At 37.3% G+C, this 14,096-nt stretch overlaps 1 protein-coding gene across 1 annotated transcript; it reads left to right on the top strand.

Annotated features, from left to right (window-relative positions):
- Nucleotides 1–7,506: 7,506 nt before the first annotated feature.
- On the top strand, nt 7,507–13,609 carry LOC105048612 (lipoyl synthase, mitochondrial). Its single transcript, XM_010927965.4, is given in 5 exon segments — nt 7,507–7,637; nt 7,640–8,043; nt 11,768–11,979; nt 12,524–12,903; nt 13,255–13,609. Coding segments are annotated over 5 exon segments (1,185 nt in total). The 5' UTR covers nt 7,507–7,574; the 3' UTR covers nt 13,381–13,609.
- The last annotated feature ends 487 nt before the right edge of the window (nt 13,610–14,096 follow it).

Below are 14,096 nucleotides of genomic sequence, written 5' to 3'. Positions count from 1 at the left end.
TTAGTTTTAAGAGCACTAAACCCTTCTTTCACCAGAAGTTCATCTCAGCTATTCATGCTCAAAAATTTCTTAGAAAAGGATGTGAAGGATTTCTAGCCACTGTATTAGAAACTCAGAATGAAAAACTTAAGTTAGAGGATATCCCTATTGTGAAAGAATTTTCTGATGTTTTTACTGATGACCTACCTGGACTACCTCCTGATCGAGAGATTGAATTTTCTATTGACCTGATCCCTGGTACGAGTTCAGTTTCTAAAGCTCCTTATCGAATGGCTCCAGCAGAATTGAAGGAATTACAAAAACAATTGCAAGAGTTGTTGGACAAAGGATTCATTAGATCTAGTGTGTCACCTTGGGGAGCTCCAGTACTTTTTGTAAAGAAGAAAGATGGTAGCCTTCGGCTTTGCATAGACTACCGAGAATTAAACAAGGTAACAGTACGAAATAAATATCCTTTACCACGAATTGATGACTTGTTTGATCAGTTGCAAGGAGCTCAAGTTTTCTCAAAAATTGATCTTCGTTCTGGTTACCATCAGTTGAAGATACAGCCGGGAGACATATCAAAAACAGCCTTTCGGACTAGATATGGGCATTATGAGTTTTTGGTCATGCCATTTGGTCTGACCAATGCACCGGCAGCCTTTATGGATCTTATGAATCGAGTGTTTGCATCATACTTGGTCTGACCAATGCACCGGCAATTTCTTAAAGGAAGGTCGGGGGATCTTATAATGGAGGTTTCCTACCCTAGCCGGACTCTTTGAGTCCGAAATTGCCGGAATCGTGAAGGAAGAAGACTCCGGCTAGGAGTCTTCCTCCTTCTCTATTTTTTTTTTTTTTTTTTTTTTTTTTTTTTTTTTTTTTTTTTGTTATTGGGCCGTCTGGGCTACAGGCCCAGATAACCGGGCTGCTACAAGCAGACCAAGAAAATGCCTAAGCTTCCTTTGGATACCCGTACGTCTCCTATCAGCCTGCAAAAGATAAGAGAAATGGGAATCAAAAAGATCAGCATCAGTCTAGTCAATATCATGTTGCAAAGCTTTTGTGGCCAAATTATCCACTAGTTGATTGGCTTCCCGACAAACATGAGAGATTTGAAAGTGAATTAATTTGTTTTTCCATTCACGAATATCTCTTATAAGTGGAATCCAGGATGTATCAAGAAAAGAGTGATTTGCAATCCATGATACGATAGTTGTAGAATCTCCTTCAAGCCAAAGGTGGGTTACATTTAATTCACAAACTGCAGTCTTCATTGTCCACCAAGCTGCTGATAATTCTGCATGTGGTACAGAGGAGAACAAAATTTGTCGACCACCAGCTCTTAGATAGTATGCATTAGAGTCTCTAATAACAAAGCCAATTGCAGCCTTCCCATGAGATACAGATGCATCAAAGTTCAACTCTAACACTGCCAAGGGAGGGGGTAACGACGACATAAGTTTTGGTGTTTTTGGTAGCTGTGGTTGCTGCTGAGAGTTAACCCAGTATCTAAATGTCTTTCATTTCTGTTTGTCCATAAGAGACACGACAAATCAGGTGAATCGGAAGACGAGAGCTATGAGAAAATAGTCTTTCATTTCTGTTTGTCCATAAGAGACACGACAAATAAACTACAAGAATCCTCTGCCATTCATCTTCTAAAGCTTGCGACATATAGTAAAGCGTAGCTGGCAAGTTATTGAACAAAAAGAATTCCTGAGCACATACAATGAAGATACTGCCAACACTGTTTAGCATAAAAACAAGTTACCAAGACATGAGAACAATCTTCAATTTGGTCAAACCAAAGATCACAATACTGAGATGATAGAATTTCTTTGCTAGCAAGATATACTTTAGTAGGAAGTCTCTGCCACATCAATTTTCAACAAAAAATCTTTAGTACCTAGGAGGCATGCGTAACCGCTATAGCCAATTAAATTTTATTGTCAAGGAAGTTAAGTTATCAGACAACACAACAATCATGTCATGAAGATGTACATGATCTAGATGAGTAAGGTACCAAACCAGCTGATCAGTCCAGTTTTCTTCAACAGTAGGAATCAAAAGGATTTGGGTCATCATATCAGAGGGAAAGTATTGATTCGACTGAGCTAGGTTTCAGGTTCTGTTGGAAGTAAGCACGTCGGCGACCTGAAGCTCAGTAGCAATATGGTCCATATTTATGAAAGTAGGAGAAACATTAAGAAGAATATTGAAAATCCATAGGTCAGCAAAAATATTTACAGATTTCCCTGTACCAATTAGCCATTAAAATTGATACTGTACTAATAAACCAGCAGAACAAATTTTGCTCCAAATCACAGAATAAGCTCTAGGCTTTATATACGTAGTCCATGAACCTCTAAATCGATACTTAGCAGCTGACTAATCTCGCCTAAAGTGATTGTAGTTGCAAGATAAGTTGTGCTGCTATCCTACACATGGAAGCTTGCCTCCGTAGTATTAATGATTGAAATCCCAAACCCCCTTTGTTCTTTGGCAAGCAAACCTGTGGCCAAAAAACAAAATGTAGTGCTCTACTATCAGAAGCATGGCCCTATAAAAAGGATCGAACTTCTTTCTCAATTTTGTGCAACACCGATAAAGAAATATGAACAGAGGCAATAGTACATCAAGGAAGTGCCAACAAATCCGATTGAATAAGTGTTTAGTAGGAGTCAAAGAATATGCACTCAAAGGAACACCAAGATATCTCCACATACTTCTAGCTGGAGAAATATGAAACTAGGCAGCAATCTGATGTCTAACCTGCAGAGGAGTGGATGGGCTGAAGACAACACTAGATTTATCAAAATTAATCAATTGTCCCGAAACAGAGCAATAGACATTCAATACTGTTGCCAAACAGACTACATCTTGAACTCATGCTCGAGTAACAATCAAACAATCGTCAGCAAATAGGACGTGTGATATAACGGGACCTCGAGGAGGATGATAAACTCCAAATAAATTTTGCTGAACAACAAAGTGTAAGCAATGAGACAAGAATGAAGAGATATGGCGAAAAGGGACAGCCTTTTCTAAGTCCTCTAAATGAATTAAACTAGCTAGAAGGTATACCATTAACTAACAAAGTAAGCTGTGGTTCTTTAGTGCAAGCTAAAATCTAATTAATGAAAGTAGTATGAAACCCAAACTGAGTTTATACCTGATACAAAAAACTCCAGCGAACCCGATCATAAGCCTTGTCAATGTCTATTTTCAACATCACTAGACACCTAGAGCTTGAGGCCTGCATTAGAGAGTATAAGATCTCTTGAGCTATTAGAACATTATACTACGCTTTTGAATGGATGCACCCTGCTCTTCTGAGATAAGATTAGGCAATACTGGTTGAAGCCGCTTAACAAAGATCTTGGTGACTACTTTATAAATTGGTCTATAATTTTCAGCATTCTGTGGGTTCAGTGTCTTTGGTGTAAGAGCAACAAAAGTTTGCTTCCAGAGTTGTGATAATTGAGTGTTGAAAGAAGTATTGAACAACTATCACAACTTCACATTTAATAATAAGCCAAAAGTATTAAAGGAAAAAAAGTAGAAAATCCATCGGATCCCTGGAGCTTTATTAGGATGCAAACTAAACACTGCCTGCTGAATTTCATCTTCTGAAACTTATTTAATTAAATCTAAATTTTGCTGATTTGTCATGGTTTCAGACATTTTGGGTATTAATGGATGTTCTTGCACCTCCTGATTCGAATTATTCCATCTTTGTTGAAATTGGTGAAGTCATTCAGCAAGAATATCTACATTGTTAGTCATAAGATTCCATGTAGATTAGAAATAGAATGAATCTAGTTTGCACGCCTCTTCGAAAAAAATTTGTATTAACATCACCATCCCTCAGCCAGGTTTGCCTTGATTTTTGTCTCCATAAAATTTCTTGCAAGTTCAAAGTGTAATGATAAAATTGTAATAGAGCCAATAGATGTCTATGTTTGTTAAAGGAAAGTCCTCCCTCATGTGCTTCTAGATTTTGAAGCTGATAAATATGATCACATAGCTGCTGGCCTTTGCGAATTATATTTCCTATTCTCCCTTTCCATTTGTTAAGTGCTTTTCTTGTATTATGAAGCATAAGTGAAAGTTTGACAATCGGAGAGTGATGCCTTATACTCTACCCAGCCTCCTATATGACCTGCCACATACTTGGGCCAGAAATCCAAAACTTCTCAAAACTAAATGGAGCCTTGGCCTGCGGGAATGTATCAGATATAGTGACTAACAGAGGGGCATGATCAGAAGCAAATCTGACTAAATGAGATACAAGTGACTCAGAGAATAAGGGTTACCAGTCTGGAGATGCAAATATCGATTCTTTCTCACACCTCAGCACAGCCCAATCGATTATTGTACCAAATATAAGCTAGCCCATTATAACCCAAATCTAATAGCCTAGTTTGTCTTAAAAAAGCTCGAAATTCTCTGATTTCTCTATTTACTACAAATGGTTTGCCACATCTCTTATCTTCCTCGTTCAAAATACAATTAAAGTCTCCCAAAAATAGCATAGGCACTTATATAGAGATAGAACTGTTTAAACAACTGACCATACCTCCCACCATTGCACAGTATATGTACTTGCATACACAACTCTCAAAATTCATGTTAGATAATTGTCATGACTGATAACACCAAATGCAACTTGACGATCCACATGAGTAATCTATGTAACACCAAATCCTTCCGTGAAGTAATAATGATTCCTCGAAAAAGACCAACTGAAGAAATTATATCCACACTCCACAAAGATCTCAAAAAATAGTGAAGTCATATATATTATTTAGGATGTCATATATATTTATAGGAAGTCATACAAGACATTAAGAAGTCATATATATTATTCAGAATATCATAAAGATATAAAAAGTCATATATATCATTCAGGATGTGATATATATTCATAAGAAATCATACAAGATATTAGGAAGTAATAATACCATTCTTTTTTTGTTCTATGGAGAGAAGGATATTCTTGTCATTGAAAATTAGAGGAAAAAAATTAAGCGGTATTAAATATCTATCCCATCTAAATGCACTATGTGCCTAAATATTATTGGGTGGTGTGCATCTATTGTACTGCACGAGGTGCACAAAGCATTAAGCTCAAGGTTGGACTGCATTAAACCCAGGTTCGGCCCATTTCATGTTTCAGGCCAGCCTGGCCTGCTAGTCTTAAAAGCCAAACGAGGCTTGTTTGAAAGCCTCTGGGCCCAAGCAAGCTGGGTGGGCCGTTAAGCCCATGAGCAGGAGGATAATTGGGCCGTTAAGCCCAATTTAAACTTAGTTGACAGGTTTACATGTTAGATCTAAAAATATGATCTATATTAACTTACCTATAATTCTAGGCCATCATGTAGGAAAATAGATAACATGTTTTAAACTTGATTAGTGTCCGTACAAGATATGTTAAATACGAAAGTATGTGATGCATGCCATACCTTTTTTTTCTTGGACAGATCATATTTCCAGTCCGAATGAATGTATAAGCCCAAATGATCGAACCGGCCTGATTGTATTAGAATTGTGTTGAATCATGAGTTGAGATCCAAAACATCTGCAACACCACTCAACCTGCTCCCGTGCCCTTCTCATTCCCTTGCCATCTCTCTTGATTTTTTCACTTTCTTCATTCCCCTCTCTACCTATACAATTATTAGCTTAACAATCAAGTGAGATGTGCATGGCGATGAGAGATTTGCCGGAGCAATACAAAAATGTCATGTCAAAAACATTGCATAGTTGATGCACAATTTTAAATTCTTAGCCAACCAGACATTTTAATATGCCACATATTTCATGATTTCAAGATTGGATGAATCAATGCTATTCAACCATTCATCCATGATTCATGGATGAAAGATCTCATTAAACATGTATAGATACTAGAGGTGACAATTAGGTTGAATCGGATCAAATACGGATCGGATCCATACGGATCGGATCAGAAAATTATTAACTCAAATCCGATCTGTTTATTAAATTGATCAAAAATTTAAATCTGAATTCAACCTGTTTATTAAACAGATAATCCGATCCGATCCATTTAACCAATTTATTAAATAGACACATGAATCAAAAATAGGTTAAATATGTTAAATTAGGTTAAACGGGTTAAATGAGTTAAACGGATTAAACATATCAGGTTAAATAGATCAGAAACAGGTTAAGTAGATTTTTAACACATTAAACAGGTCTTAAACGGGTTAAACAGGTTAAATAGATCGATTTAAATGGATCAAAAATAAGTTAAACAGATTAAATAGGTTAAATAAATTAAATAGATTATTTGATTTAATCCGACTTAAATATTAAATGAATTAAACGGATTAAATGGACCAGATATCTAAAACTAAATCCGATCCAAATATTAAACGAATTAAATGGATTAATCCGTTTATGATCCAAATTCATTTAGTCTAAATCGAAATTTATTTATGATAGATTAAATATAAATTAGATTAATAGATCGAATTATATTTTATCAGTCCTAATCGATACCCCTCCATGCACTTTTATCCATTCAATAATCGGATTCATCTAATCTTTCATAACGATTAAGGAGCTATACAATGCAAAATGAGTAGGTGATCTTAAGTAAGGCCTCGGTGCATCATGGTCATTTTTTAATACATCGTGATGGATAATTGGGTGGATGGTGAATAGAGGTATATTTTTTTAACACAAAAATATAATAATTTTTTTTAATAAAAAATATTTAAGATTTATAGCTAGCGTTGGACACTTGGACCAACCCACTTGTAAATTATTGTGTTGGACCTCTTCACCTCAAGTTCCAATTTTACACTTAGAGGAAGCATGATTGCATAATTTAAGTGCATTGGACAAACTTTACTTTCATCACCGAGTAGTTTTTGCGTATTTTTAATTATTATTTTTATAAAAATTATTTTTTTTGGTTTCAAAATGATGTTGTTTGATGTTTTGGTTCTGAACGGGAGCATGAGACGGGCAGTAATCTAGATGAATATATATCAGATATTCAAAATGTATGCATCAAAATTCAGTAATTATGTATTTATATTTAGATCCAGAGATCTGAAAATTTTTAAATATATACTGATATGAAAAAAAAATCTTGCAAAATAAAAAATTGAATAATATTTTATTCCGATTTTATTCAGTGTTCCTGCCCAACCTGTCGCTGTTAAAACCTAGTAGCGGTGCGCCAACACAAAAATCAATTAGCGAATGTTGTACTCGTCCGTTCATTCGGGGTGCGCCAGCCACCCCGATACCGGTTGTATCTTCCGCGAGAACGAACGATTTCCCTTCTTTTGAGACGTTGACCGTTAGATTGCGCAATATCCGCTCCTATCTGTGTAGGCACACGGAGGAAGAGATCGTAGTGCTTTGAAAGCCGTGCAAGTAACAAGCCAACGGTTGATATCGAAAAAAAAATAATCATTCTTTCGCGCGAAAGATACAACCGCAGCCCTCCTAGCCGTCACTCCTTCCTGTCGTTCCCGCGAGGCCAAAGCTATCCCATCTATACGGAAGATAGAGGAAGAGAGGAGGACGAAAGGGTCATCGAAGGGGCGGAGATGATGCATCGCCCGCGAGGCCTCCTCTCCATCGCGCGATCCCTCCACCGCCCCCCCTCGTCCCCCACCTCCGAGCCCTCGTATCCACTACTTCCCTCCTCCAAACACTAGATCGGGACCTCTCTGCCCAAACCCTAGCCCCCTCATCTCCCCCTCTGCCGCCGGCCCGGACCCTCGCTGACCTCCGGCGGCGCCTCGCCGTGGAGTCCCCCTCCCTCTCGGACTTCGTCTACTCGGTGGAGGTCGGGACGAAGAAGAAGCCGCTCCCGAAGCCGAAATGGATGAAGGAGACGATCCCTGGGGGGGCCAAGTACGCGGCCATAAAGGCGAAGCTGAGGGAGCTCAAGCTCCACACCGTGTGCGAGGAGGCCAGGTGCCCCAATCTCGGGGAGTGCTGGTCTGGCGGGGAGACTGGGACGGCCACCGCCACGATCATGATCCTCGGGGACACCTGTACTCGTGGTTGTAGGTGAGATTTTCTGGAATTCTATCTATCTCCTCATCCTTTTCCTGGTGTTTTTTTTTTCTTGGTTGGATTTGGCTGTTTTTTCACATTATATGAGACCGTAGAACAAATATAAGAAACAGTTTGAGATGAAAAAGAGTAAGCATTTTAATCGATTACAATAATTCTTAAAGTTGTTCAAGAACTTGAGTGTAAATCATGATGGTTTTCCTGTTGATTTTGGCATCAATTTTCTTCTTAATTTAGTGAATTGCTGAACATTACATGTAAACAACTGGGCCAGTCCGAGGATCAGATAGGGTACATGTAACTCAGTGTTCGGTTAACATTTTAAACATGGTAGAAAAGATCGCAAAGGCAGCATGAGGATCATAGGAAATACAAATGGGCCTACAAAAATATATGCTGATAAATATTTGTACGAATATGTGCAATTTTCTTGATTTATGGATTGAACTGTGGGTAATTCTGTCAGTTTTCTGAGGGGTAATAGAACAAGAATATGATAATGGATAGCAGCATTGTAACCAATTTGCTTCTATGTTAAGCAGGTCGACCAAGGGTCTATTCCCTGGCCTGGTGACTGATTGGGAAAAGAAATAGAATCTGCCCATGATTCTTGTTGACTTGAAAAAAGCGTAATATATTGCTTTGCAAGGTAATTTGTGTGGGCTCTGTGACTGCTGAATACACATATGATGAAGGGATGCATATAGGATGTTTTGTAGTTGTCACATTCTTTTATCACTTATGTGTTACTTCCATAAAATTGCTATACGGTCGTTACCATTGGTTGGTTAGAATGTCAGCCATTTTAGAGGGTCCAGGACATAAGGCTGCCATGCAAACGATAGTACCGACATGGATATTTGGTCGATGCATCAATGATGTTGTCATGATTGAGTAATGCAAAGGAATTGCAAGTCCTACACCATTCAGGATGAGTGTTGGTCAGCTATCTTAAATAATATGATCTTGCATAGAAGAGATCTCATATGATCCTGCATAAAAGAGATCAAAGATGAGGAAATGGTCTTGGATCAATCTTGAAGGATTGCAAAAGAAGAGCAAAAGATCTACGATAGCTTGAATGGAAATTGTAAACATCATGATCACAATCCAAGACTGTTTTCCCACCAAATATGGGGTCAGCTATAGAGCTCAACTCTTAATTGGATGGTTCAATGGAATGATTGAGCAGTTTTTGTTACCGGATGTAAGCTTGACATCAACCTTGTAAGGCTGGTGCCATGTTCCTGTGCATGGCAAATTTGGACAAAAGAGAGACTTGTCATGAAACCTGTATGGTCAGTAGGCAGATAAGAAGTTTTAGAAAGCGCTACTGAAACAGTTGCTATTGCCTATAAGGCCTCTTGGCCATGCATTATGATAATCAAGCTGGAGAATTTGCTACTTGTGATAAGCTGCTTCTGGAAGCTTGTTTTATCATTTATAAGTCAGAAAAATAATTTGCGTTCTGTGCAGTGCTCCACTTTAATATATGATTTGAGCAAAATCATTTCTTTGAACCATCAACCTTTTAATCCCAGTGCGATTGAAGAACAAATAGAAAAATTGTGATAGTAAAGGCTAACATTCAATTTTTTGATATATGAATTCACAATGGATTGCTCGCATATCCAAGGCAAGAAGGTAACAGAGAAGAGTCTGTTTTACTTCTGGTATGGTAAACCACCAAGAGCACCTCTAGTAACATAAATAATAATAATAATAATTTATTATCATTATTATATCAGGATCAGTTCACTTGCTACACAAAGTGGGATTCCATTTATATATATGGGAATAATAATCAGGGCCGGTCCTGACATTCTTTAGGCCTGGGGCCAAATAAAAAAAATGAGGCTTCTCTATTAAAAATTAATATATTTTAAATATTAATTATCATTAAAAAATTAATCTACGTGCATTTTGTAATGCAAAATTTCTTATAATTTCTTTGTAATCAATATTTGACAATAATTTTTCTTCAATAGGTATTATAGCTAAACCATTTAATCTTTCTTGTAACATCGTTGATCGTAAATATGATTTTAATAATTTTAATTTTGAGAAACTTCTTTCAGTAGAGGCAACAGTGACAGGTATGGTCAATAATATTCTATATGCAATTGATACATTTAGATAACAATTCATTTAATTAATATAATTAAATATATTCATAGCAGTATTTTTTTCTTTTGGCATAATTGCTTTTAGAACTTTTAATTCTGAAAATAAATCAATCCCATCAAGATCATAATGATTATCATTTGTTAAAATACTTTGAAGATTAAGATAAAATTTTTTCAAACTTTCTTCGTCCAATGAAATTAATGTTTTGAAATCAAACAAAAATCCAAAATTATTTTCATATAATTGAAATTGTTCAAACCTATGTTTCAATGAAAAGATAGCTTGATCTACTAAATATAAAAAATAATTAACTTTAAATGATTCTTCTGGTGATTGTTCAATATCCACTAACATCTTCATCAAATTATCTTTTCTTTTTACTTGATATTTTATACGAAATATAGGATCAAGGGAGGTGTTGCGAGGCGATGAGAGGGGATGAGAATTGAGAAATTACGAGAGAAATCGAGATGACGAGAGCTAAAAAGCTCTTGCCAGGAGCTGTTGGGGAGTTGGGACTCCGGAGAGGAAGAATGATGTTTGGTTTACCCAAAAAAAGAACAGGGAGAAAGGCGTTGTGAGGTGATGAGAAATTACGGGAGAAATCGAGACGATGAGAGCTAAAAAGCTCTTGCTGGGGCTTGGGAGCCATTGGGAGTCGGGATTCGGGAGAGGAAGAATGGCGTTTTGTTTGGGGAGTCGGGACTCCGGAGAGGAAGAATGACGTTTAGTTTATCCAAAAAAGAACAGGGAGAAAGGCATTGCGAGGTGATGAGAAATTACGGGAGAAATCGAGATGACGAGAGCTAAAAAGCTCTTGCTGGGGCTTGGGAGCCGTTGGGAGTCAGGACTCGGGAAAGGAAGAATGGCGTTTCGTTTACCCAAAAAAAAAAAAAAATTAGGGCCTGGGGCGGTCGCCCAATTTGACCCGCCCCAGGGCCGGCTCTGATAATAATAACCAAACAAAAAATTTAGTAGCATATGTTTCATGTTATCTTTTGTGCTGAGGGAGAACCATTCGAAACTAAAAGTGGATTTTTTAGGGAACCTATTTCTCAAAACACCAATTGCATGCTGGAATCTGGTTTTGTATTTTCCTTAAATGGTTCAGAAGTGTATTATCTGAACTTTAACTTCGCCTTTAAATCATAAGACTTTCTGGAGCATTACTATTGACTTTCCATATTTGACAATTGAAAAACCCTGCTACAGGTTTCATCACAAGGAGATGAGAAACTAATGAGAATTGAAAGCTAAGTTAATTTGATAATAAATTCAAGTTTGATGCCCAATGGTTTATGTGAAGTGGGCATGACAATTACTGCAAGTAGTGCATTAGTTTTTAATTTCATGATATTGGATGTCAGATATATATGGTAAAAATGTGCTTTTTCTACATTTGATCTTTCATATTTGCTCATATTAGAGATAGTATTGTATCATCTCCAGTTTTAGACATAATGTTATATGAACCATCACTGATCTGGTTTTGAATGTTTTGCTGGTTTGAAGCTGAAAAAACTGATTTTTTTTGTTCTATTAATTTTCTGGATATTCTAATTCCTGATGTTTTTATCTTACACATTTTCAGGTTTTGTAATGTAAAGACATCACGCGCTCCCCCTCCACCAGATCCAAATGAACCCTCTAATGTTGCTGAAGCAATTGCCTCATGGGGTTTGGATTATGTGGTGATTACCAGCGTTGACCGCGATGACTTGCCTGATCAAGGAAGTGGACATTTTGCAGAAACAGTGCAAAAATTAAAGTTTCTGAAACCAAAGATGCTAATAGAAGCACTTGGTATGAATCATTTATGCGTTATGTCATTTAATTATGGCCATTTTAAATAAATTTAAATGGATTCCTGCCCATTTAGAAGCCACTGATATCACAATAATGGATATCTGGATACACAACCACATTGCATCTTGGGCATGAATGTATGACATGACCGCATCGATTCTCTAATTCTTTTGAGAATATTGAGCAGTGTTGCTGAGTCCTCTGACCTCCATAATTTCATGTCCTTGCAATTATTTTGGTGCATGAAAAATTCCTGCTATGCTGCTATGTACTTGAGAAAAAAAGCTTTGTGCTGTTTGATTGCCTCATCTTCTAGAAAATAGCTGAGGACATGCTGTTTTTGTGAGTTGTGATAGCCTATTTTTCCTTTACAGTCTTCAAATCATTGGTGCTTTATCTCATGCATAGTCAAATGATTGTGTGTTCTGCTCGGCTGCTAGATGCAATGAATGCCACATCATGACTTAGTTTTGACTTTGGCTTTTAAATCACTCTTTTGGATTCCTGCATCCTTGATTTGTCTGTATTAATGATTATGCAGTTCCTGATTTTCGAGGAGACCCCAGCTGTGTGGAGACAGTTGCAAAATCTGGGTTAGATGTTTTTGCTCACAACATCGAGACTGTTGAAGAGCTGCAGCACATGGTTCGAGATCATCGTGCTAATTTCAAGCAATCAATTGATGTCCTTAAAATGGCAAAAGAATATGCTCCTCCAGGAACTCTGACAAAGACTTCAGTAATGCTAGGTTGTGGGGAAACACCTGATCAAGTGATTAGTACAATGGAGAAAGTGAGGGCAGCTGGAGTTGATGTCATGACATTTGGTCAGTACATGAGACCATCAAAGCGGCATATGCCAGTCTCTGAATATGTTACCCCAGAAGCATTCGACAAGTATCATTCTCTTGGCATGGAAATGGTATTTCTTTTGGACATAGAGTTGCATGCTTATTGATCGGATAATCAGTTTGTCGTTGAGTCTAAACAAGATGATTAATTACTTCATGTTAGTCCCACTTGTTTTGCGACCACACATTTTATGAAGTCTAAATTAGGGAACATATAACTGAACAATAGAAGTTTTCATTTTGCCTTCTTTGTAGGAAATCCATGTTTAACAAATTTAACCATACAGACTAATTTAACTACCTGCAAAACAAATTTCAGGCTCGATTGTGTGCATACTTTCTAACACATTATTACACTTATCAGGCACAAATTAAGGTGTAAATGAAGTTGAAATATGACCTATATGATGCTTCTGTTGCAGGGATTCCGATATGTTGCATCAGGTCCTATGGTACGTTCCTCATATAAAGCAGGTGAATTTTATATCAAGTCGATGATTGATGCTGATCGAGCGAAGGCTTCTATAAATCCACATCATGGGTCTTAAGCTGAAAGTTTTCTACCAGCCACTTTCCATAACCATGTTATCTCATTTGGCTTTTTTGATCCATATTGTAGTTTGATTCAGGTTGTTATCATCTTTGTCACTGCATACCATCCTTTATGGATCCAGCTCGTGCATACGCTCTGCTATATTATGTAACTTCATCAGCTATGATATTCACATATGCTTCATTCATTTAAAGCAGGAATAATACAACCAATACTTTCCTGTATCATTTTTCTCTGCGTCTTTCTTCCAGACTCAACCAGAGGTAGTTCACTTTGAATAAGTATTAGCTCCTATATGATGTCTTGGTATGCCACATTGGATCGTCTATATGCCTGTCTTGAAGCATGGGCTTGAAGGTCAGTGTGGTGCCATCTTTTAGTGTTAGTTGCTTGTTTCTCTGGTTATATTTGTCTTTTATCCTAAGTATCAGATTGGCCTATGTGCAACTACCATACTCAATATGATATTACCTGTAAGTAACATCTATCTGCAACCGATGTTCATGAGTATTTTTTTTCAAGTTAGAACCGGTCTCGGCAGATGGCCTGATGGAGCTAGCGAGAGGTAAAATTCCAGGTTAGTGTTATTTCATCAAAGCCTCTGGTAAGTGATGGTATTACATTTTAGTACCTCGTTTGGTGGGGAAGTGCTCTTCCCACCTAGAGGAGGTTTTGCAGCATTCTGTTTAATTCTTTTAGACGAAGTTTGCT

This window comes from Elaeis guineensis, chromosome 7, assembly GCF_000442705.2.
Source record: "Elaeis guineensis isolate ETL-2024a chromosome 7, EG11, whole genome shotgun sequence".
Classification (NCBI taxonomy): domain Eukaryota; kingdom Viridiplantae; phylum Streptophyta; class Magnoliopsida; order Arecales; family Arecaceae; genus Elaeis; species Elaeis guineensis.
The sequence above is the reverse complement of the archived record's forward strand: the minus strand, read 5'-3'. Positions and strand labels throughout refer to the sequence as shown.